Source organism: Alosa sapidissima, chromosome 2 (genome assembly GCF_018492685.1).
Source record: "Alosa sapidissima isolate fAloSap1 chromosome 2, fAloSap1.pri, whole genome shotgun sequence".
Lineage (NCBI taxonomy): Eukaryota > Metazoa > Chordata > Actinopteri > Clupeiformes > Clupeidae > Alosa > Alosa sapidissima.
The window spans coordinates 1,555,730-1,581,833 of record NC_055958.1 but is presented as its reverse complement, the minus strand read 5'-3'; the positions used below and the strand labels follow the sequence as shown (position 1 = coordinate 1,581,833).

Here is a 26,104-nt window from a genome sequence, read left to right as displayed (position 1 = left end):
AACTTACCTAATCATTTTAAGCAGTTTTTTCTAAAAATGCTAACTAGCATGCTAACATGCTAGCATGCTAACTATGCTAACCATGTGACTTAGCTAACTTAGCTAATCATTTTAAGCAGTTTTGCTAAAAATGCTAACTAGCATGCTAACATGCTAGCATGCTAACTATACTAACCATGTGACTTAGCTAACTTAGCTAATCATTTTTAGCAGTTTTGCTAAAAATGCTAACTAGCATGCTAACATGCTAGCATGCTAACTATGCTAACCATGTTACTTAGCTAACTTAGCTAACTAGCTACAGTAGGTAGGAGTCATAGTTGATGATAAGTAACAGTTACAATGGCTGAACAGTTAAAAAGTTCAGTAGTTTAAAGGGTTAAATTGTTTAATAGTGAAATATTGTAGTGAGGACTTTTATTTTGAAACAGTTTTAGGCAGAGGAAGCAGTTGAACAGGATGTGTAGTCTTAATAGGGCCAGTTTGTATGCTTAAAGCCTGAGACTGGCAGTTGGTCCAGGTGGCCCGAACACCTGCCATAGGATTCTAATTGCTTAACGGCCGTATTGTGATGTCATAATCATAATGTTAAGTCAATGGGGAAATTTTCATTAGTTTTTAATTAATAGTTTAAAAAGTATAAAAGTTACAAAGCTGAAAAATACATAGCACCCATGTCCCAAGTAAGACCTACGTAACATAGTTTGAATGAAGTTTCTACGTTAAACGGTTGAAGCTGCATTAAATGCGTTAGCGGAAGAATAAGAATAAGAATAAGAAGCCTAGGAAGAACAGTACAGTGCATTTTCATGCACTGTAACTAGAAAAGCATTTCCTGAAGGAAATACAGTGCATGAAAATGCAAAAAATATGATGTCAAATATCATACAAAGTAAAAACAAACTATATTGGTTGCTAGGTAGATGAGGTTTAATATAGTTGGAATGACTGAACAGTTAAATAGGTGGATAGTTTATATAGGTAAATGATTTACTTGGTAGATAAGGTTTAATATAGGTGGAATGATTGAACGGTTAAATAAGTGGATACTTTAAATGGTTAAATTATTTAGGTAGATAGTTGACGATAACTGACACTTGGAATGGCTCTAATGTTTGCTAGCAGTTATGCTAACTATGTTAACAAAGATAATAATGTTAACCAAGTTACTATGCTAACTAGCATGCTAACAATGTTAAAATGCTAAGTATGGTAACCATGTTACTTAGCTGACTTAGCTCATCATTTTAAGCAGTTTTGCTAAAAATGCTAACTAGCATGCTAACCATGTGACTTAGCTAACTTAGCTAATCATTTTAAGCAGTTTTGCTAAAAATGCTAACTAACATGCTAACTATGCTAACCATGTTACTTAGCTAACTTAGCTAATCATTTTAAGCAGTTTTGCTAAAAATGCTAACTAGCATGCTAACATGCTAGCATGCTAACTATGCTAACCATGTGACTTAGCTAACTTAGCTAATCATTTTTAACAGTTTTGCTAAAAATGCTAATTAGCATGCTAACTATGCTAGCATGCTAACTATGCTAACCATGCTACTTAGCTAACTTAGCTAACTAGCTACAGTGGGTAGGAGTCATAGTTGATGACAAGTAACAGTTACAATGGCTGAACAGTTAAAAAGTTCAGTAGTTTAAAGGGTTAAATTGTTTAACAGTAAAATATTATAGTGAGGACTTTTATTTTGAAACAGTTTTTGGCAGAGGAAGCAGTTGAACAGGATGTGTAGTCTTAATAGGGCCAGTTTGTATGCTTAAAGCCTGAGACTGGCAGTTGGTCCAGGTGGCCCGAACACCTGCCATAGGATTCTAATTGCTTAACGGCTCTATTGTGATGTCATCAGCCCATGTTAAGTCTATGGGGAAATTTTGACTAGTTTTTAATTAATAGTTTAAAAAGTATAAAAGTTACAAAGTTGAAAAATACAAAGCCCACATGTCCTAAGTAAGACCTACGTAACATAGTTTGAATGAAGTTTCTACGTTAAACGGTTTAAGCTGCATTAACTGCGTTAGAAGAAGAAGAATAAGAAGAAGAAAAAGCCTTGGAAGAACAGTACAGTGCATTTTCATGCACTGTAAAAAGCCTTGGAATAACAGTACAGTGCATTTTCATGCACTGTAATAAGCAGAAGAATAAGAAGCCTAGGAAGAACAGTACAGTGCATTTTCATGCACTGTAACTAGAAAAGCATTTCCTGAAGGAAATACAGTGCATGAAAATGCAAACAATATGATGTCAAATATCATACAGAGTAAAAACAAACTATATTGGTTGCTAGGTAGATGAGGTTTAATATAGTTGGAATGACTGAACAGTTAAATAGGTGGATAGTTTATATAGGTAAATGATTTACTTGGTAGATAAGGTTTAATATAGGTGGAATGATTGAACGGTTAAATAAGTGGATACTTTAAATGGTTAAATTATTTAGGTAGATAGTTGACGATAACTGACACTTGGAATGGCTCTAATGTTTGCTAGCAGTTATGCTAACTATGTTAACAAAGATAATAATGTTAACCAAGTTACTATGCTAACTAGCATGCTAACAATGTTAAAATGCTAAGTATGTTAACCATGTTACTTAGCTGACTTAGCTCATAATTTTAAGCAGTTTTGCTAAAAATGCTAACTAGAATGCTAGCATGCTAACTATGCTAACCATGTGACTTAGCTAACTTAGCTAATCATTTTTAGCAGTTTTGCTAAAAATGCTAACTAGCATGCTAGCATGCTAACTATGCTAACCATGTGACTTAGCTAACTTAGCTAATCATTTTTAGCAGTTTTGCTAAAAATGCTAATTAACATGCTAACTATGCTAACCATGCTACTTAGCTAACTTAGCTAACTAGCTACAGTGGGTAGGAGTCATAGTTGATGACAAGTAACAGTTACAATGGCTGAACAGTTAAAAAGTTCAGTAGTTTAAAGGGTTAAATTGTTTAACAGTAAAATATTATAGTGAGGACTTTTATTTTGAAACAGTTTTTGGCAGAGGAAGCAGTTGAACAGGATGTGTAGTCTTAATAGGGCCAGTTTGTATGCTTAAAGCCTGAGACTGGCAGTTGATCCAGGTGGCCCGAACACCTGCCATAGGATTCTAATTGCTTAACGGCTCTATTGTGATGTCATCAGCCCATGTTAAGTCTATGGGGAAATTTTGAACAGTTTTTAATTAATAGTTTAAAAAGTATAAAAGTTACAAAGCTGAAAAATACATAGCACCCATGTCCCAAGTAAGACCTACGTAACATAGTTTGAATGAAGTTTCTACGTTAAACGGTTGAAGCTGCATTAAATGCGTTAGCGGAAGAATAAGAATAAGAACTAGAAAAGCATTTCCTGAAGGAAATACAGTGCATGAAAATGCAAAAATATGATGTAAAATATCATACAGAGTAAAAACAAACTATATTGGTTGCTAAGTAGATGAGGTTTAATATAGTTGGAATGACTGAACAGTTAAATAGGTGGATAGTTTAAATGGTTAAATTATTTAGGTAGATAGTTGACGATAACTGACAGTTGGAATGGCTCTAATGTTTGCTAGCAGTTATGCTAACTATGTTAACAAAGATAATAATGTTAACAAAGTTACTATGCTAACTAGCATGCTAACTATGCTAACCACGTTACTTAGTTAACATAGCTAATCATTTTTAGCAGTTTTGCTAAAATTGCTAACTAGCATGCTAACTATGCTAACCATATGACTTAGCTAACTTAGCTAATCATTTTAAGAGGTTTTGCTAAAAATGCTAACTAGCATGCTAACATGCTAGCATGCTAACTATGCTAACCATGTGACTTAGCTAACCATTTTAAGCAGTTTTGCTAAAAATGCTAACTAGCATGCTAACATGCTAGCATGCTAACTATGCTAACCATGTGACTTAGCTAACTTAGCTAACTAGCTACAGCGGGTAGGAGTCATAGTTGATGACAAGTAACAGTTACAATGGCTAAACAGTTAAAAAGTTCAGTAGTTTAAAGGGTTAAATTGTTTTAACAGTAAAATATTATAGTGAGGACTTTTATTTTGAAACAGTTTTTGGCAGAGGAAGCAGTTGAACAGGATGTGTAGTCTTAATAGGGCCAGTTTGTATGCTTAAAGCCTGAGACTGGCAGTTGATCCAGGTGGCCCGAACACCTGCCATAGGATTCTAATTGCTTAACGGCTCTATTGTGATGTCATCAGCCCATGTTAAGTCTATGGGGAAATTTTGAACAGTTTTTAAGGCGAGACACTACAGGTGAATAGGGTAACATTTTTAACAAGCACATATCACTATGAAACTTCCCCAGTTGATTACTTACATTAATATGAGAAAAAAATGTATTACAAGTTTGCTGTAATTTAATGTTTACATATGCAAATTAGGCATTATCTAATTAAATATGCGCTAATTTGCATACATTTTAAGGCACGAAACCTGAGCATTGGATACAGCCAAGTTCAAAATTATGTTTTCATTGTGTTCAGATATTAGATGGGAAAACATTTACAGAGGGATTTATGAATATCTACTTTTGTTATCCTGTAAATCAGAAAATTATGTCACTAGCCCTAAAAAAATCGCTTTTTTCCATGTTTTTAGGCATAAAATGTCATGTAAGTCAGGCTAGGAATAATATATCAACAAACCCCTCTGTAGAAATCTTCGACATATAGTTAGGCATAAGTCTAGAAAGTTTGGTGTATGTACGTGCTTCTGAAGTGGAGTTTTTGAGCTCAGAGTGTGAGCGGAAACTCATTTTGAGAAAACAGCCTTGAAAGACAGCCAATGAGATTCCGTTCTCAGCCTAGACTCGCCTTTGAACTTTCGCGATTGGTTACTGATACAAAGGAAGTGTCCATATATGGATCACATAGCGTGATACAGGAAAAACAGAGCTTTCCAACGGTAGTACACATGTTATGTTTTGGACCACGGTCGCGGGAGTGCATGCAAGGTTAGAATGCTAACTTTTGCTGAATTTAGGAGAAATATACAGGCGCGAGTATACACAATATAATGAAATAAACACCTAAATGTGTAAATCAGACTTTTTTGTTGTAGTAGTGTGATAGAATACATGCTAAGGTAACATACTAGCTCAAAATCTCGAAATTGACCAGTGCATGAAAAAACGATGTTTTCACCTGCCGTGTCTCACCTTAATTAATAGTTTAAAAAGTATAAAAGTTACAAAGCTGAAAAATACATAGCACCCATGTCCTAAGTAAGACCTACGTAACATAGTTTGAATGAAGTTTCTACGTTAAACGGTTGAAGCTGCATTAAACGCGTTAGAAGAAGAAGAATAAGAAGAAGCCTAGGAAGAACAGTACAGTGCATTTTCATGCACTGTAATAAAATGCCTTGGAAGAACAGTACAGTGCATTTTCATGCACTGTAATAAGAAGCCTAGGAAGAACAGTACAGTGCATTTTCATGCACTGTAATAAGAAGAAGCCTAGGAAGAACAGTAGAGTGCATTTTCATGCACTGTAATAAGAAGAAGCCTAGGAAGAACAGTAGAGTGCATTTTCATGCACTCTAATGAATGGATATTGTGAAATGCAAAATGCAATAAAGAAAAATAAATGTCATTCTGATCCTTGTACTTTTGAGTCCATTCATTATTCAATTTTAGCCTGGGAAAAACCCAGACGTACTTCCGGCAAATTTGAGATTCGCTCTGAAAGTCCGTCTGGCCAAGAACCCATTCTAGCCCATTTCCAATTTTCCTAGATCGAGGCACCAATCAGAACCCTTGAAGCGGACTTCACATGATGACGATAGCGCACCCTGTTGAAGAAGCCGGGTTTTAAAAAAAAAAAAACATCAACCATGGCTGCTGCCGCTTGTTTGAAGCTGATATCACGTTGGTTTAAGACAGGGAGTTCTTATGTTGGAATATGCAACATTGACATTGTACAAACATGTATGTAAGGGATACCTATGTGATATCTGCAACAGTGGTAGGCTACTGAAAACGGTTTGATATTCTGTTCATTTATAGGACTATAGTAGCTGGACACATAGCCGACAGAAAACACATAGGCTACTTTTGAATTGGTGTGCTATGCGAGCATAACTCGAATGCTACACTTCAGTGTTTGCCTTGAAACAATTCCGGCATAATTGCTTTGAACGTTTCAGTCTCTCGTCCCCCATTCCTGCTTTATATGTCCCGGTCAGCCAGAAAGGACGAATGAAACAAAATGCTCGTTTGAACGTGAACGGTGTTGTTTAGAGCTGAAAATGCAATTGTGTTTGACAGAGGGCAGATTGTCTTAAAAAAAGATTGCAGTGAATGAATGCATTATTTCCTTCTGCCCTTACAATGTCTAATATTAATGTTAGACTTGTTAAACCTGTTAACACACCACACATCCTTAAAATAACTTGTTCCTCACAGGTCATATGATTTCTGGGAAACAGTGTGCAATGGTAATGAGACCAGGCAGGGTAAACCCAAACAGGCATGTTCACATACAGGCTCTGCTGCATGTCCCACAAGAGCAGGGGCATCAACACTCAGATCAGTGACCTGCGGGCAAGGCAGCCTAACCCTTTTACCCATCTTGGCTACATACTGAAAGGGGAGGGATTATTTTCAAACTTGTGATATTCAGTTGAGAAAGCTGGAGCAGCAGCAGTGGAAGACACACTTTACAGATTACAGATAAAATACAAGCAAGTTATAACATAAACTGTTCATGTTTTTATACAGTACAACCATGTCACTGTCAAATAGAGGACACCAATAAAGTTACATTTAAACATTGCTATTGTCATTTCCGTTAAGTGCAGAGTTGGTGTTCTATTTCAGACAACACTATTCTGTTGAAATGCATGCACTCCACGATAAGCACACAGTGCACACAAGGCACCGCATTAAAGTGTATTGATGGAAGTATGCCATTTGAGACAGAGTGTAAGTTTAGCTGATAAACATTGCCTTTAAAGAAATTATTACTGTATGGAAATGATTGATTAAAATGTTTGATATTAGAAAGCCATAAGGGAAAACCTCCAAACTCTGACTGAAGTGGCAGTTTGTCTACACTAAAACTTTCCACACCAGACACAAATTATTATTATTTTGTTTTATTATGTATGGGTTTGTATGTTAGCTATACGTTTGTAAGTAAGATGTACAGTAAGTAAGTAAGTGCCTATTTTCTTTGGATAGGCAAGTACATTGCAAACCATGTAGCAGTCATGTTATGTACAGCTATGTGGTACATCTAGTATTCATCTGTAAGAAAGTCAATTCTTTCCAAAACTCGTTCTGGGTATTACAAACCTGCTGGGTCTGCACAGCTCTTTCTGTACTGGCCCCACCCATTCAGTGCGCTTTTGTGCCTGTCTGTGTGTGTGTTCTTGTTTAGCAGGTGTACCCAGGGATGTAGTGGAGGCTAAACGCAAGTAAACACAGTTTATCCACCTCTGAAGTTTCAGAAATAGAGTTTATCCACCTCTCAAAAGAGTTTATTCACCAATTGCAACTTTTAACATTACAAATTCACACTGTTTTATCCACATTCACAATATATACACTCATCAACACTCTAGGAACCATTTGGTGTTATTGTTATAAACATTGGACAATAACCTCCACCATCATCAAACATGTTCTGAAGGCCTTTTCTAAAAATGTGATACCGCATGGCACAGATTTACCACAGATCCAATACAATGAAATCGCTATATAATTTGCCATGTAATTGGCATTCATCCATACTCTTGGTTGCTGTCTTTCCTTAATAAATTGTGCAAATTGTGTCTAATTCAACAACAACAAAATTAAATAAAGCTGTCAAAGAAAATCATTGATTGCAGTCATCCATTCAACTGACTGATGTTGATATTGAAAATACTCCCTGTAAAATGCCATCAAGTTTAAGCCTGTTTTGAAGTTATTTGTTGAGCTTTACTACTGTGGTAATGGGCGTAGGCTTAGGGTGGGACGCTAAGGACTAGTCCTAATCAATATTTTAAGATGACAAAATTGTCCCCATCAATATTGTAGCGAACTTATTTGTGCTGCTGATCATTCCGACAGCCAGCACAACAGCAGGCTACAAGAACGTCGTCATATAATTTGCTGAAAAACAGAGAGGGAGGGGGAAGGGTTATCTGACATGCACGCTACAGTAGGCCTACACGCACGGAGAGTGTCAGGCTACTGTACTTGTTTGCACCGGCAGTCAAGCGAGCGGGTCAACGACAACGGTAAGTTAGGGCTGTCTGCCAATACCTATCCCATAAAAGGCCAGAGTATTGTGATATTCCATTTGCCCTTCAGCATGTACATGTTTGCCCCTTTTGTGGTTTGTAGAGCAGCTATGCCACCCAAAAATACGAAGCTTTTTCATTGCAGTATAGGCAAAATAATTAGCCATACAAACTGGCAACTGGTGACCAGGCTTTCAAATGCGGATTTTACTGTGTAAAATAGCATTAGCTGTTAGGATATTAGCCAGGATATTGTCACAGCGAACCTAGCTTCTGTAATCTTTCAACCAAAGTTAGGAGTCATGTTGAATAAGGGTGTGCCGCACGGACAGTCACACAGGCTACAAGTCACCGTCACTGACTGTTAGGCTAATACTTACAACCGGACTCGCGTCACACAGAGCAGGATGTTTGCGCCATGCCCCTTTTGAGGGGAAAACATTCCCTCAGAACAAGCCAGAGTGAACCGGTTGATGTACCAACCACACAGCTAAGAACCCCTCCCTGAGTTTCTTTTGCCTACCATGTCCTCAAAAAAAATCCTCATAGAAGAAAATTGTAAAAAGAAAAAGAAGAGAAGACCGTATATTTCTGGTCACTGAGTGGGGTTGTTGCACCACTTCGTACTCGGGAGACTGAAGGGACATGTTTTTATATTAATTGAATTAAGCTTTTGTAGGTATCTTTCACGGTCAACGACCGGCAAAGTGGTTATGTATTGAGTGATCATATTGATTTGTGGTATTTTTTGTTATTATTTACTCCTGCGATTTCTGTACGAATTACGTTTATTGACCATAATTTGCGTTGGAGTTAATGAGAGGGGTTGTTTGTTTTCCCCCCGAAAGGGGCGGGAACGTTTGTCACGAGTCAAGTTCCCGGATGTGCCGGTCTAACGTATTGGGCTACCAATCTTGCAGTAGCAATAAACAATGGATCCGAGACATTTTCCTGTTCGTATATTCTGTTTATGTAGGCTAATGTATTTGTGAATGTAGCCTGCACAATGCAAAGAAATAAAAGATAAACTGGTGCATTTCCATACTCATAGAAATGAACAATGCGAGACACTTATCTCTTCTATGATCTTATCCCAGAAAGATTTTCTTTGACTTGTTAGTTTTTTGAACATTTATTTTATCTAATGACATAGCGAACATGATGAATTTAATCCACATATCCTTGCACTTGTGAAACTATTTTTCAGCATTCACGTTCCTCTTAAAGTTACAGGCACTCAATTAGATTTACACACCAAATGTGATGATATAGACAAGTGTAGCCTAATAATTTAAATATCAATATGATGTAATCGAATTACTAAATATGTTTAGCTATTAGTAATCATGCAGATCATAAAATACTATACATAATTATCAATATAAATGTATAGTTTATATGAATTCCAAAATTTGAAAAAGAAACCTATGACAACCATCACTTTCAATGTGTGTGTGTGTGTGTGTGGAGGGTCAATCAAATTCTATGATTGCCACTGATGTGAATTATCTCACAAATCACACAAACCAAATCAAATTTTTAAAAAATCGCAATAGTATCGAAATTGAGATTCTTCACTTCCTATTGGTATTGAAACAATAATGTTGGTATCGTGACAACAGGAGTTGTGGATGTGTCCCCACCAAAGCTGAGACCAAACCTACGCCCTTGACTGTGGTCTGATATACAGTAAAGTCTTAGGCCTTATGTATACACTAAATTAGACTGGAATGTGTAAGAAAGAAAGCCAGTTTCAGTACAAAGCACAGAGCACCCAAGTCACTCAAACAACTTGAAAAGTTGTATCTTGGAGGAGTGAAGGATTGGCGGTGAATTAAAGTCAAAGCAGATCATTCGGCTATATTTTAGTCAGTGTTTAAACCCAGGAGTAAGTGTAATGTTATAAAGAAATTACATGAAAAGCAAAACACTAGGCCTACACAACAAGTTTTGAAAGCCCTCCTGTGGTTTTCTTTTTCTTTAGGCTGATAATATCATCCTGGATACACTGATCTTCACAAGCAGTAGCTCTACTCTCGCTTCACTTAAATCTTACAACTTACTAACACATATATAGTTAAAATCAGTTTTTATATAGTTAAAATACAGATTACTAATCTTGTAATTCCTGTTGATGTGAATAAACTATTCATCAATCTGTCGCCTCTGAACTCCAAACAGATTAATCTCTGAAATGTGTATTGTGTGACACCTTGTGTGGCCTTGCTGTATTGGTGCATCATTGTCCTCAAGGTACATTTGCTACTGATTCTTCTGTCTCAACTGTATTCAATGACTGAGATGGACAAGCACAACTATAATATACCTTTCCTCTGTTTCCTCATTCCATTGTAACAGCATACCATATTAACAAGTCTGTGGGATTCATGAGCACATGTCATTAGTTGAACCTTAACTCAGTGTCTTTGGTGGTGGTTAATGAGGTTCCCCCTTCATTGTGAAGTGCTTTGAGTGCCCTGAAAAGCGCTATATAAATGCAATGTGTGTGTGTGTGTGTGTGTGTGTGTGTGTGTTTTGTGTTCTTGGTCCTCAGTAGCAACCTATATGACAATAACACTCTGACTGAAATTGTCTTTGACAGGTTGTAATGAATTTTGAATAAGTCAGATGAATGGTAAGATAATGACATACATGCGTTGTTTCATTTAGCTTTAGCGTCTCACTTTTACACAGCATGCATGTATTATTTCCTTCTGCCCTCTAATATTAATGGTATACTTGCTAAGCCTGTTAACACACCACACATCGTTAAAAGAACTTGTTCCAACTTCCTCACAGGTCTTATGATTTCTGGGAAACAGTGTGGCAATGACAATGAGACCAGGCAGGCTCATACAGGCTCTGCTGCATGTCCCACAAGAGCAGCGCGGGCGTCAACACTGATCAGTGACCTGAGGGTAGGGCAAGGCAACATAACCCTCACAACCGTAAAGCCAAAACCCGCCAGTCTCTCTGAATTTAAACTTCACCAAGAACCAAAATCAAGAATTATTGAAAGGATTATTGAAATAACATGGACAACAATACATAATAGATAGAGGTACACTTAGATAGAGGTACACTTAGATAGATAGAGGTACACTTAGATAGATAGAGGTACACTTAGATAGAGGTACACTTAGAGGTACCCCACACAGCAAAAGGACTCCGCGGCGGATCCGCCTAGGAGTCTACTGCTGTGAGGTACACTTCTCATTTGTGTGAAACATTTCTTTCCTTTCGGTTTCCTTTCTCTTGTATCTGGCATGAAACCAGAAAACGAGAGCAGGCAGAACAAGCAAGAGCAGAGGCCTTGTTTAGCTGACAAACAATCATTTGCCTTTAACATTGCCTTTAAATCAATAATTACTGCATGGAAATGACTGATTGAAATGTATGATATATGAGAAAGCCATAAGGGACCACAGGAAGGCTTTTAAAACTTGTTGTTTGGTGGTTTATGATACTGATTTAATCATGGAGGAAACATGAACTGGAATATAATTGAATATGACAATGTCTATAAAAACAGCTTGTCACGAATGCTGTATAAGTTGAATAGTAGGATAGTAAGAGACCGGGTATGGTTGTAACATGGGGAGAGTTGTAACATCACCAATTCCACCAATCAGGGATAAGATATGAGCCATGTGACAGTTTCTGACTCCTCAGACTTCCTTAACGATCACACATGGACATTTTCAAGTTGTTAGTGCCATTTATCCCGGAGTAAGGAGAAAAATTCAACATCTGAGGTAAGAAAGTAACTTTTTTTTTTTAGATTTATTTTTTTCTAGTGCTTTTACCATTGTAGATACAGTTGTATGAGTTACATCAGGTCAAACTATAATTTCTCTAGTAAAGAATGGTGTAGCTCTCTCTTGCTAATGTCAAAGCACCATGCTAATACAGCTAGCTAAACAATGGATGACAGTGGTGGGGTAGGTTGTAACACATTTTTTGAATATGTTACAACCTGTGGAATGGGGCTAGTAGACCCATTTAATGTCTGTTTAATTTCATCTTTGTGTGTGTAACTGTTCAGCCCTCTCTCTCTTTCCATGAGAGACACAAATACATACACACACAAAAGTATAAACGTTGTGGTTTTTATATTTAGTTTAAAACGTTAATATGATCTCCATTCTCTATGTGAAGAAAGGATTGTATGGTATACAATATGTTGGTGAATCTATTTTCACACCCTGTGTACCCTGTTTATGCAATAAATCAGTATATCAAATGGAATTCCATTGTTATTCTGCATTTTTTTACCTGTTACAATCTACCCCAATAGGTGTAACAAAGGTACACACTGTATTTGTCATAATCTCACAAATTCTGTAATATAGTTGAAGAGATTTAAATGGTTGCCACTTGTAGTAGACAAATGTGGGTACTTTGCCAAAAATTTCCAGAACTGTAGCTTTAAAAGAAATGGTAGTTTTAGGTGCTGAAGAAAAATGTGTTACAACCATACCCGGTCTCCCCTATACATGTTTCATCTCATTTAGCTTTTAATTCATAATAGTTAACACAAAAGTTAACACATCACATTTTTTTAAAGGAATAGGCTCCTGACAGTTGGATATCTGTGGCAATGGCAACCTCTCTACAAATGAAATCGAGCAGCATTTCCCCATGACTGTGTAATAAACCGGGGTGTTTGGTTACACTTGACAGTATCAGAGAATGTGTAATAAGGGGAGAACCTCCACTTTCGGAAAACTTCCGGTTTCTGAACTGGTTGCAGTTCCCGTACTTGTTGAGGGCACTCACGAATAAGTGCAGAATGAATGGAGGTCTATGGAGCTGTACCCTTCAAAATCCACGGGCAAGTAAAGTGTTACCGGGTATTTTAAATGCCTGTGCTTTTAAATGAGACCACGGCACCCGATCAGGCTTGTTTACACATAGGCTCCGCTGCATGTGTTTCACTAGCCCAGCCCATGAGAGCAGAGAGGGCGTTACACTCAGAGCAGTGAGCAGACAGTATCATACCCGTGAGTTTAAAACAAGCCTCAAAGTCCATGGCACTTGCACAATGAACTGAAATAAAACTTCATCAACAGCCAAAATCAAGAGCTATTTAAAGGATTCCTGAAACCATATGGACAACGATCAGAGATAGAGATATATGCTTTTCAACGATCAGAGATAGAGGTATATGCTTTTCAATGGTCTGAGATACTAGTGTATTTTCTGTTTCGTTTCTCTTCCATCTGGCATGAAACCAAGAAGTGAGAGTTGGCAGAACAAGAGTGGAATAAGCTAAATTTAGCTGACAAACATCGATTTTTAAATGCAGAGGTGGAAAGTAACGAAATACATTTACTCACGTTACTGTATTGAGTAGTTTTTCTGTGTATGTTGTATTTTTTAAGTAGTTTATAAAATCGGTATTTTAAATTTTACTTGATTACATTTTGAGCGAAGTATTGTACTTCGCTACATCAAAAATCCCATCCGTTACTTGAGTAAACAAAAAAAGTTAAGACTAACGAAAACAGAAAGGGAGAGAAAAGTAATCCCGCCCTAAACCACTAGCCTAGTGATAATGATCAGCATGTAGCCTACAGCAGGACATGAATCAAGCTGGCGCCATGCAGTCTTTCTGAAAGTGATGGGAGATGGAGCTGGATAACAAAATGCATCAGATTACATGTGTAGCCTAACCTATGAAAGTGTATTTTCCGCTATTTCAATGGGTTGTCTCAGTTCGTTTTAGCACTAATGAGAGCGGAGATATTCAAGCAAACACCATGGGATTTCGTGTTTTGACGTTTGTGCTCACCTTTCTTTGGAAAGAAGTTTATTAGCAGTTGTTTCCCCTCGTTTTGATGTCTCTCTTTTTAATAACCTGACTTGGCTTTCTTGGAGAAAGACATTGCACCAGCAGCACAACAATTAGCGGTCCACTACTAGCGATGCTCAACTAAATAAACAAAAGATAGACTACCTTATGAATCGTGAAGGCGGACTAAACCATTTAGCTCTTTGGCAAGGGAGAGTGAGAGTGACCTTAGACAGTTTTCACTGTTTTGTATACAGAATCCAGTCAGTCAAACTTTAAATTTCGTCTGACATTCATTTTGACATTTAATTTTGAAGTTAAAATATTCAGGTAAAATAAATATATGGTGGACATATAGTCATATATATTTTCAGTAATTAACTTAAACTTCCAGTGAGTCTATTCGAAATGTTCACCACACATTATATTAACACACATATAAAAAATCCAAAACATAAGAGTTATGTGTATTAAAGTGGAATGACACAGGAAAAAAGTATTGAACTTGCCTACTGAAATTTCTTCAATACTTTGTGGAAAAGCCTTTAGACAGCTTCAAGACATTTCCTGTATGACAAAAGGTATTAGTCACAGTATCAGGTGTGATTTTGGTCCATTGTTCTAAACAGATTCCAGGGGTCCCTCTTGTGAATCCTGATATTTAGTTACTTCCAGAACTGTTTAATTGAATTTAATTGAATTGGCTGCCTTCAAGTCTTTCTGGAGCTTTTTCCGAGTGGTCCTTGGCTCTTGGAATTGACTATCCTTCTGACTCCCTGGTCAGAAATATTGCGTGGCCGGTTGATGATGCAGTGATGTTTCTTCCACTTGCAGATAATGGCTCCCATGCTGCTTACTGAAGATTCTGAAGTTTTGAAATGCATCTGTAACCAGTTTCATTGATATGTTTTGCAACAATAAGGTTGCAAAGGTCTTGGGAGAGCTTTTTGCTTTTATCCATCATGAAATGTTTCTTGTGTGACACCTTGGTAATGAAAAACCTTTTTATAGCCCATCAATATGTAGGCTACTAACCAAGCTTATATTAATTTGCACAGATAGAAAGGATAACTACTCTAACTACTTACAGATTCCAGCTCGTTCCTTCCCTTTCCTTGCCTTAGTGCTTTTTCTTAGCTTGTTCAATACTTTTTCCCTGTGTTATTCCACTTCATTACACATGACTACTTATGGAGTTGTTTGGATTTTTTATGTGTGGATTACCTGAGTTATTAATGCCTGGTGAAAATGTTGTGCCCCCTGTATTCCACTTTTCAAGGGCCCTCTCCTCCATTGGGGCCCTATACTTCCCACTCTCCCCCCTAGTTCGACACCCCTTTAATCTGCTGAACCTTCTGCTCATTTCCAAATATAAAAAAACTCTCTGCAACTCAACATTAGCCTGCCTGCCTCAGCTGCCTGTGAGGGGCTTTTCAGTTGTGCTGGATTACTGTTCATTGCAAAGCGACGCAAGGATGAGTGCAACTAACTTTGAAAATCAACTACTGCTCAAACTTAAAGGAGAACTCCGGTGATTTTTCACATAGATCTCCATTTCTCAACGTCACCGAGTACTGTCGGTATGAACAAAACTGAAACAATCGGTTTTACCTAGCTCGAGTTGCTGCAGCTACAGCGCTACACACTAGGAGCATGAACATGGCTGCCTTAGCTGCTGGCTGCAGCAACTCGAGCTAGGACCAAAGTCCTTTTCAGGCAAGTACCTCCACTCCACTCGGCGGCCATATTGCAAAACTTTTTGGGCACTTATCGTGCATCTATTTCGGCAGAAATGCGTGTGCGTAAGGCTTCACGACACCAATCTTGCTCCAGCAGCGAGATCACAACAGATGATTGGCACGATGGCACTCAATGTATTTTACAACACACCACATGATTGGCTCAATGTATTCACATGTCAACGTTTTGCTGCGGAAGGGTTGTGATATTTTGTATACAACTGACTAACCCCATGCATTACTATGGAGGATTTTTTGAGTGCTGTATCTCCTCATTAGAAAGTCTCTGGTAAAACTGGTTGTTCTGGTACCCCCCCCCCCCCCCCCCCCCCCATAAAAAAAGTAACTAAGTAACTTTTACTTAAAGTACATTTTAAATGAACTACTTTTTACTTTTACTTAAGTACATTTTCAGATCGGTATTTTAACTTGTACTTGAGTAATATTTCATCAAGGTATTGGTACTTTTACTTGAGTACAATATTTTCGTACTTTTTCCACCTCTGTTTAAATGAATGGAAATGTATGAAATGAGCAATAAGGCAAATAAGCCATAAGGGAAAACATAAAATATTAAGTAATCTGACTGAAATTGCTCATGGTAGTTTTACTATCATTAAACCTTTCACACCAGACAGAGATTAACTGATTTTAACTATATATGTGTTAGTAAGTTGTAAGATTTAAGTGAAGCGAGAGTAGAGCTACTGCTTGTGAAGATCAGTGTATCCAGGATGATATTATCAGCCTAAAGAAAAAGAAAACCACAGGAGGGCTTTCAAAACTTGTTGTGTAGGCCTAGTGTTTTGTTTTTCATGTAATTTCTTTATAACATTACACTTACTCCTGGGTTTAAACACTGACTAAAATATAGCCGAATGATCTGCTTTGACTTTAATTCACCGCCAATCCTTCACTCCTCCAAGATACAACTTTTCAAGTTGTTTGAGTGACTTGGGTGCTCTGTGCTTTGTACTGAAACTGGCTTTCTTTCTTACACATTCCAGTCTATCAAAAAGACTCCAATCACCATGGCAAACGACCAGCAAAAAGTTTTCAGGAGATGCCAGTGCGGGTGGTCTAATGTAACGACTTACCAAGGCCTCCGAACACACCAAGGAAAGGCAAAGTGTGGAGGATACGGTGAGGCCTTTACTCCATCTGCGTTTCTGACCACACCATCTCAGAACCGGACGTCACACAACTCTCACATAGAACCCAGCATGGTACACAAGCAGCAAGGGGAACCTGCTAGCCTGCGACACCTGCAGCAGACCTATGGCATATCGGGGATTAGTCTAGAGGACGAGCCACAGCAGGGGACCCTCAGCCGTGACTGGACCAGGAGGGACCGGGAGCAGTGGCCAATGGGCAAGGAGACATCAGTGACAACTGCCCAGCCACTGAGAAGCGTTGTGGAACCAAGGAGGGAAATGTACTCTGAGGAGAGGGCCCAGGGTCCTGATCCCACAGCAGCCCTGAAGGTGATGACAAGCAGGTAGGCGCTGGTACACCTTTCCAATCTCCCACCTGTGTCTTTGAGTGGCAGGAGCACACAGCACACATACAATGGGTGCACTCAATTCCACCATTCAATAATTCTCAAGTAAGAAACATTCATAATTAAAAAGAAAGATTTACGTTGTGCATGCACATCCTTCAAGGTTTCTTCCTGTTATAAGGGAGTTTACTATTGCCATAGAGCAGGGGTCTCAAACACCCGGCCCGCGGGCCAAATCCGGCCCGCGTCCTGCCCAATTCCGGCCCGCGACGTATGACAAAATAATAATGTAATCCGGCCCTTGAGGCTATTAATTGCGACAAACAACGATACTGATTAAAATAGACGATAGATCCAGGTACGGTGACATCTCATTTGTAGGCCTACTCTGCTCCACTATGTGCAAGACATCCAGAGCTTGATTCAAACCCAAAATCGCTGCGCAAAGTTTTCAGGAAATACTTGTATTACACGCGAGAAACACAAAGACGTGCATATGTAATGACGCGGAAGCGATGCAGGCCATTAGTGTTGCAGGAATTGAAGCAGAAATAGGCCTACACCAAATGTTGAAAAACGTTCACGTGTGATTAAGTCTTAGGTAAGCTATGTTATTCACCTATTCTAATTCTGAAGGAGAATATCCTTTTGGAGATTATGATCGATCGTCTATGACAGTGATAGTCACGGTGCGTCTGTGAATGGAGGTGCGTGTATACAACGGTGTCCACTAAGCATACCATGCTTGTTTCGACCCTCTGCCCAACATAGCTTGGAGGTTGCAGTGGTAATCGTGATAGTGTCCGTAATGGATGTGGTACAGACAGCAGGGCTAGTAGAAATAGGGCTCTAAAGAACTACAAAGTCACCCGCAATATGATGCAAACTTCTGGGTACTGCAGATAGGAACTGTTTGACCAGAATACTTTATTGTAGGCCTATATTGTAGTAATCTATTACTAAACCACAACATTACCCTGTTAATTTGTTATGTGGGTAATATGAAAAAAGGAAAGTAAACCTGCTTAAATATGTTCATCCAGTATTTACTGAAAGGTGCATAATTTGAGGTGCTTGCCATCCAGTGACAAATTACATGGGTAAATTTACCCCCTTCATAAACTTTTGTTTTACTCAAAGATTTTTACATTTACAGTAGGACTTTATCTCTGACCACTTTCAAGCCATGGCCTTTTGACATTTTGATATAAAAATCCAATGGTGTTGGCAATGGCTTTCTTAACCCTGATGCCTAGTTTGCCAGGTTTAAAAAAGTTATGAGAGGAAATATTTTTATTTGGTGTGAAACACACACACATACCTGTTTTTATGTTTTTCATTTATTTTATAATTTGTATTAATATTTATTTTATCATTATTTTATTTATAAGCTAAGGTTGCTAGCACAGGTGTCTAAAACTAGATAAAAACACTTGCACTTTCTGTTTGCAGTTTTGTGTGGTATTTGAAAAAAAGAACATTGCATTTTCAGAAATAGCCGGCCCTCCAATCAGATGACGTTGGCAGAATTGGCCCCCAGCTCATTTGAGTTTGAGACCCCTGCCATAGAGAGACATGTTTTCTTTATTCTTCTGTATGTCCGGTACATGAAATTGACAATAAAGCTGACTTTGACTTTGACATGTTGTGCCTCAGGCATTGAGCTCTGTAAAGTGATTTCAGATAATGTATGGTCTAATGGTACTGATCATTATAATTGAACATTGAATTGAATTATAAATCCAATGCTATTGTCAAAAGCTACTGTGTGTTGATTAAAGTGATCTGAAGAAACGACTTTCACTAACTTTCTCTTGTGCTTTTAGTGACGAGCTGGAAACGCTGAAAAAAGAGAATGAACATCTCAAAACCAGGTACAGTATTTCAGCTATATAGTAGACAGATTTTTATTTACATATTCATTAATGATGATCTTATTTTTGTCATAGTTATAGTTTAGGATTTTGACACAGTTTTGATTGTTAAGGGATGGCTATGTATAGATATTGAATTGTTACTTTATGCCCATAAATTGGGCATAAAGTGAGAAGCTAACAGCAACAATGAAAGCTTTGGAAAAACAGAATGGAGATTTAAAGATCAGGTAACTAGCTTGTAGTTTGTTATAAAACATGGTCTCCAAAAATGTGCTCTAATAAACTTACCAGTAACCAAACAAAAAAAGAGTCACAGATATTGTCTACTGTATATGTAATCATGAACATAATATGCATACATATACATATATATCAGGCAAGGGCATGTCAAATTATGTATTTACCAAGTAAGAACATGCCAAATAGAGGTCAAAAGTAGAACTCCTGAGCCGTATATATCTATACGGCTCTGGAACTCCTTGTACTCTATCGCCCTCTAGTGGACTAACAAGTACAATGTAGACAAGCTACATACAGGGGCAAACCCAAGTGCAACTTAACAATGACTAATGCTATCCTTTTGAGGAATGTGGAGTTTTTGTTGCCAAACTGAACCTTTTGCACTGTTCATGTGCATTCCATTCTCCTGAAGTCTAACAAAAGCTTTTTAATGGATTTGCAAACTCTTTTATTTATGCCTCCCTGGATCTTGAAAGAGATGCAATAACATAAATAAACCATGCAATACAAAAACACATAGTTTAAATAGTAAAACAGATTCGAATTAGACAATTGATAAAATGTTTGTCCTCTCTCAACACAGATACAATGAACTGAAGGCATCAAGGTAAATATTGTTTTATTTGGGTATTTAAGTGAGTGGACACATGAATAATGTGTTGCAATGTTGCAAATAATGTGACCACACACTGTTGCTCATTCAGGGAGAGTCTGACCACCGAAACCGAGACCTTGAAAAAGGAGAATGAAAACTTCAGGTGAACTATCTACCACGCATTGTTTTGAATTTCATTATGGTGAACTATCTACCACGCATTGTTTTGAATTTCATTATGGTTCAGACAAAACCTCAAAATATACTGAAAATTTGCTTTATGAAGTCAACAGTCAAGTAAAATTGAAAAGCTTTTTTTGCTATGTGTATGTTTGTAGTATGTGTATATTCTGATCATTTCTCCAATGGTGCATGCAGAGGATAGCTAGATAGAGTATGTGTATATTCTGATCATTTTTCCAATGGTGCATGCAGAGGACAGCTAGATAGAGTATGTGTATATTCTGATCATTTTTCCAATGGTGCATGCAGAGAACAGCTAGATAGAGTATGTGTATATTTTGATCATTTCTCCAGTGGTGCATGCAGAGGACAGCTAGATAGAGTATGTGTATATTCTGATCATTTTTCCAATGGTGCATGCAGAGGACAGCTAGATAGAGTATGTGTATATTCTGATCATTTCTCCAATGGTGCATGCAGAGGATAGCTAGATAGAGTATGTGTATATTCTGATCATTTTTCCAATGGTGCATGCAGAGAACAGCTAGATAGAGTATGTGTATATTCTGATCATTTCTCCAGTGGTGCATGCAGAGGACAGCTAGATAGAGTATGTGTATATTCTGATCATTTTTCCAATGGTGCATGCAGAGAACATGCAGGTTTAAATGCAGGTACAATGAATTCCTGGCCAATAAGTGAGTAGTGTAACAATACTATACAGTAGTAGAACACAACAAAAGGCATTTTGGAAATTACTAACTTGTTGTTCATTCTACCTGTTGCAAATACAGTATTATATTTTAGACATAGTTTTTTGGTTGGTGTTTAACTTAGGATGCAATTAACACATCTCCCACCAGCGTTTCTGCTTAAAAGATGTTGTGGTTTTTAATCTGAATGCTAAACAGTTTACATATTTCTTTAAGACCAGAGCAAGCTTATACGACACCTTGCCAGCAGTGTGATGATGGATTTGTGCAACTGTAAGTTCACAATGTTTTTATTCATCTTTGTATGCCTTGTATAAATGTATGTAGCCTAAATTGTATAACCAATATTTTTACCACCCACATTACACAATGTCAGACCATTATAAGCTCCTGTAAAGCTGAATATGTCAATAAAACATATTTCAGCAGTGAATATGTCAATAAAACATATTTCAGCAGTAAATATGTCAATAAAACATATTTCAGCAGTGTGAATTCATAAACTAAATATAGCTAGAGTATGCACAGTTGACTTAGAATATAAACAGATCACCTAAACCGATGTAGCCTACCTTTATTTTTTACTTTATAGTTACCATCATTACCTGAAGGCCAAGTGAGTATCCAATATATAAGACTATGCGGTTTTTTGGCTAGCACATATTCATTCGGCTACAAGGAAACAATAGTTGCTGTCCATGCTCATTTGTTTTAAGTAAGCTATACTGATTTTGCATTTTAGGGCCAACGTCCACTGGCGACAACAGATGCGTCTTTGGATTTGACACTCAAGAGATAGAAACATTTTCTAAACGTTGCCACTTTTGGCTTTGCTCCATTAAAAGTAATTCTAAGAGTTCCAAACTTTGGCGTCACTTGATGTACCCTAGACACTGCCAGTGTGCGTTGGCCTTTAGAGTGAATTATGCAGTCCTAAAGTAAGATGAATGGACTCATTTAAACAGTGAATTTAATATGCAAACACTTTATTGTTTCTAATAATCTGTACACTCCCTGCAAGGCGTGGTACAAACTGTATGTGATATGTTAATTACATATATATTTTTTGCTGATACAGGTGTTCTGAAAACTTTTATATGAGGTGAGACACAGGAAATGTCAAACTACCATTCAAGTGTCAAGATTATTTATTTCATGCAAGGACGTTAGCATTGATGATGTGTGATAATGACCATACTCTCCTCTCTAGATCTTCGGAAACAGATGTTCATCAATCATGTCAGGACTGTGGACACAATTTTAAACAACTGTAAGTTGTAGATATTCAGAAGAGGATTAGTAGCTGCATACTTCTTCCTCTTTAAACCATAACTAACTTTAAACTATAAGTAACTACATTTCGGCAGCCAGCTATTCAAGAAATGACAGATTATGAATGATACGCTTAACAGCATGAGTAGAAGTAGAATCTGATTTTGATATTGATTTATCTACTCTGATTTCTCAAATGAGAATTAAATAACTATTATGAGGAATTGTTTGTTATTAGTAAGTTCACATTGTTTAAGACTTTTTCCAATAGGAACATTTAGCAATGTTGAATTAATTTCAATGTTCTGCTTTTAGAGCAAAGATTCTACAGATTCCCACAGAAAATAGGCCTATACATGAAAGGTATGTTTGCACTGTAGGACATGTCGCATATGTGAGAGGGGGGATTTGGGGGTCCTCCCCCAGAAATGTTTTAACTTGTTTGATGTGATTTCCTGTATTCTGGTGCATTTTGGGTATGGCCAATACTAAATTCAATCAGATTCATAGCCTACATCCTGATTTGTTGATATTGAGGCAATGATTCCATGCAATGGCTTGGGCTTCAGGGCCCCCTGACCCCTTTGGGCCCCTGGGCCTGGGCCCGGTAGGCCCGTGCAGTAATCCATCCCTGCTGTAGGACAATCTACACATTCAACTTTCAAAGACCTAAAAACTTGTTCATTTATCTAGGTGGTTCACACTGTTTAATGTTTTTTTTTGTTGTTGTTCTGTTTGTTTTTTTACATTAAACCCTCTGATAGAACTAAAGCCAAAACATCATTTGAAGACACTAATGACTCATGCAGCGAAACAGAACTCAGGGAAGAATTGAACCAACTCAAGCAAAAGGAGTTTCCAAAAGCCCTGAAATCCATAACCTCTCAGAAAAACAGCCTGGAGGGAAAGACCCTGAAGGTGAAAATGCAGGTAATCTGTTGTTTGTGTTATCTTACAGAAACATAAATCGATTTAATTATTATTGTTTCTGATGAAGGGGAAAAAAACAGCCATTGCTGAGGTTTCATGCTGTGAGTGGAAATAATTGTAAGATCATTTATTTTATTAATCAAGCCTTGAACACAAACATCTTGGTGAAAAACAATCAGCAGATTGATAGGTACTTACCTGGCAAAGGCAACTGTGATGTTAGCAAGTGTGTACTATACACACTGTGCATATTTACAACATGACAGTATGTATTTGCTGCTGTTACTGCAACCCAAATTGCTCCTCAAGGACATTGAAGCTTTCTAAGAGAGTCAGCACTTGCACCTCTCAGCACTTGCACCTCTGAGTAAAGACTTCTGCTGCTATCATTGATTGAGAGACACTGTAAGCCAAAAACCACTCATAATACCCATAATACTTATTTGGAGCATCCAGTTGTCCACTTGTGACATTGAATAGCTATGATAAATAATGTTGAATATTATGCTTTTCTTTAGTGGACATTTGATATTGCAAAACGGGACACAACAAAAAAACAAGAGGAGCTACAACATATTTTCCCAGATAAAGTACATATTTGATATCAATGATTTATCCATATTACCTTCTCCAGATTAAATAAATACACACTACATGCCTGCTTTAGAGTTTTTATGCATGAAAATGACTGCTATTCATATCAGGGCTGTATCTTGATCTAAAATGAAAAGTGATATCCCCCAACATAGACACCAGGTCATCTGCAGCTTGCGTTCAGCAATCTCCAGACAGCTCTGTACAACTGCAGTGAATCTCACCATCGCAGGATGATTCAGGTAATATCCATTCACATGGATGAAAACTGTCACTGTTGGCACATCTTGACCAAGATTATTTCTGATGAATTTACCTTCTGTGCCCACTTGGAGGCAGTAGGGACCAGTTATTTTCATATGACTTGGATAAGACAGCAAGATGGGTGAAACTATCTTTTATAATTCTGCAATGACTGTCAGACTACAACAATGTCATTTTGTGCATTATTGCATTTTGTGCATTATAACTTGTATCTATGCCAAATGTTTTCTACAATTTAATAGTAACTATTTCTAATCCACAGGAGTTTATTAAAGATGAGCAGAAAGACGTCTCTGCTCTGCTGGTCAAGTGGTACAGGCTGAGCTGTTTGATGGTTCTGCACAACCCACCACTGCTGCCGAAGTGGGATACAGATGGTCTCCCTTGTAGTCTTGATGTGAGCATGTTTCTATTTGTTTGTTTTTGTTTGTCTTACCGTGTTTATTTGTTTGTCTTTACAGTATGTGCAATTGTACACCAGCCCTTTTCCCATACCTCTGTTTTGTGAGAGGGCGTTATGCAATCTTACAGTACAGATCTGAACAGGTGGACATGAAGACATGTATATTAAGTGCTTTTGTACCCAGCAGGTCCAGTGTGAAAAGGCACATGAAGACACAGCAAGTGAAGAAAAGAAAGGCTGTCATGTAGCTGTGAAATAATGTGAGTAATCCATCAGACATACAAGACTATACAATGCAACCAGAATGTTTTCAGAGCCTTTCACGTTTTCCATATCTTGTTATGTTTCAGACTCATCTTAAAATGGATGGAATTATTTTTTTTTTATCAATCTACACACAATATTCCACAAACAAACAGGTGTTTGGAGTTTCTTGTAAATTTATGTAAATGAATGCTTCCACAACTTCATTGGAGTCCATCTGTGCCAAATGAATTCATCGGACATTATTAGGAGAGGCACATGTCTGTCTATAAGGTCTCATAGTTGATGTATGTCAGTGAACACAAAGCCACAAGGTGATAGAATTGTCTGTAGACCTGCAAAACAGCATTGGGTCAAGACACAGATCTGGGGAAAGATACAGGAATATTTCTGCAGCATTGAATGCGCCCAAGAGCACGGTAGCCGCCATCATTCTCAAAAAAGTTTTAAGAATGTTTGAAATGTTTGGAGCAACCAACAGACTTCCTATATCAGCCCACTCAGCCAAACTAAGTAATCCGGGACGAAGGGGCCCAGCATTTTGACTTTCTGCATATAATATCTCAGAAGTTTTACTTTTATGTTTGTGGCCATTTTATTTTGAGCGACAGAAATGGGCTTTGATACAAATCTGTAAAGGGTTCTCTGCTCTAAACATGTTGCAATTGTGATGAGGCCTATACCGGTTTGTTGTTCGAACAGCACTTTCCTTAAATTAGCCACCACCAGCAGCTGTTACTCGGGCACATCTCAGACCAAGGTGTGTACCGATGCCCCAGCTTCAAAGTCATCAGTGAGAATTGTGTGCATTCAGCAACCCTATAGCTTACCCCTCTATGGAGAACCAGCCTTGCAACTTGATCTCCCCTGACCGGAGAATCACAAATTGCTTTACATTAATTGTGCAATGGTATTTGCATGAACTCACATAATATGATCTTGTCAGTAGACATGGCTATTCAGAGATTAGCCAGTTTGTGAAAAAAATCCACATGAACTGTGTGAAGGGGGAAGGGTGCAACCCATGAGTGATTTATGACAGTTGGGAGTTGTGTAAAATTCAAATTCTTCGCAACTTTAGGGGGATCCTATCCCAGTAGCTTAAAAACTGCTTTGAATACCTTTGAAAATAGTCATAAGGCCTGCTCGAGATGGACTGTGACTGACTTGATAGCCTTACTTGATCATTGTCAGACAGGAGGAGCTAAAAAATACAGCAGACAGGCATGTCTCACGGGAGATGTTGCAGAATTGTACTGGGGTTTTGCAGGAAGTTGCGTTTGCGTTTTTTGCGTTATAAAACTTTATATACATTATTTAAGCAAGGACCAAACGAAACATACCAGAGAGAGAAACATACCTGCTTTCAGTATCCCCAGAGAAATTCCATGCAGGGTTAAGTTTTTGTTTGGGGCCAGGCTGACCCCACTTTCCAGTTTTCGGAGCCTGCACTGCCTGCAGAGACCGTTTTTTTTTTTT

General features: G+C 37.8%; 1 protein-coding gene across 6 annotated transcripts; it reads left to right on the top strand.

Moving 5' to 3' along the window:
* The first annotated feature begins 3,246 nt into the window (after nt 1–3,246).
* si:dkey-61p9.7 (uncharacterized protein LOC559161 homolog) lies at nt 3,247–24,831 on the top strand. Of its 6 annotated transcripts, XR_006025734.1 has the most exons (13): nt 3,247–3,257; nt 20,860–20,883; nt 21,115–21,171; nt 21,491–22,000; nt 22,109–22,168; nt 22,486–22,533; nt 22,935–23,100; nt 23,619–23,690; nt 23,850–23,936; nt 24,034–24,079; nt 24,221–24,355; nt 24,549–24,621; nt 24,712–24,831. XR_006025734.1 is itself a non-coding variant. In XM_042074457.1 (9 exons), exons 1-8 carry the CDS (start codon nt 21,996–21,998, stop codon nt 24,618–24,620), a joined length of 645 nt encoding a protein of 214 aa, XP_041930391.1. In that variant the 5' UTR covers nt 21,904–21,995; the 3' UTR covers nt 24,621; nt 24,712–24,831. The 6 variants fall into 6 exon arrangements, 2 of the variants coding, with proteins under 2 accessions (XP_041930391.1, XP_041930383.1); XR_006025733.1 differs by having other exon boundaries at nt 24,034–24,355; XR_006025732.1 differs by having other exon boundaries at nt 23,850–24,079.
* The last annotated feature ends 1,273 nt before the right edge of the window (nt 24,832–26,104 follow it).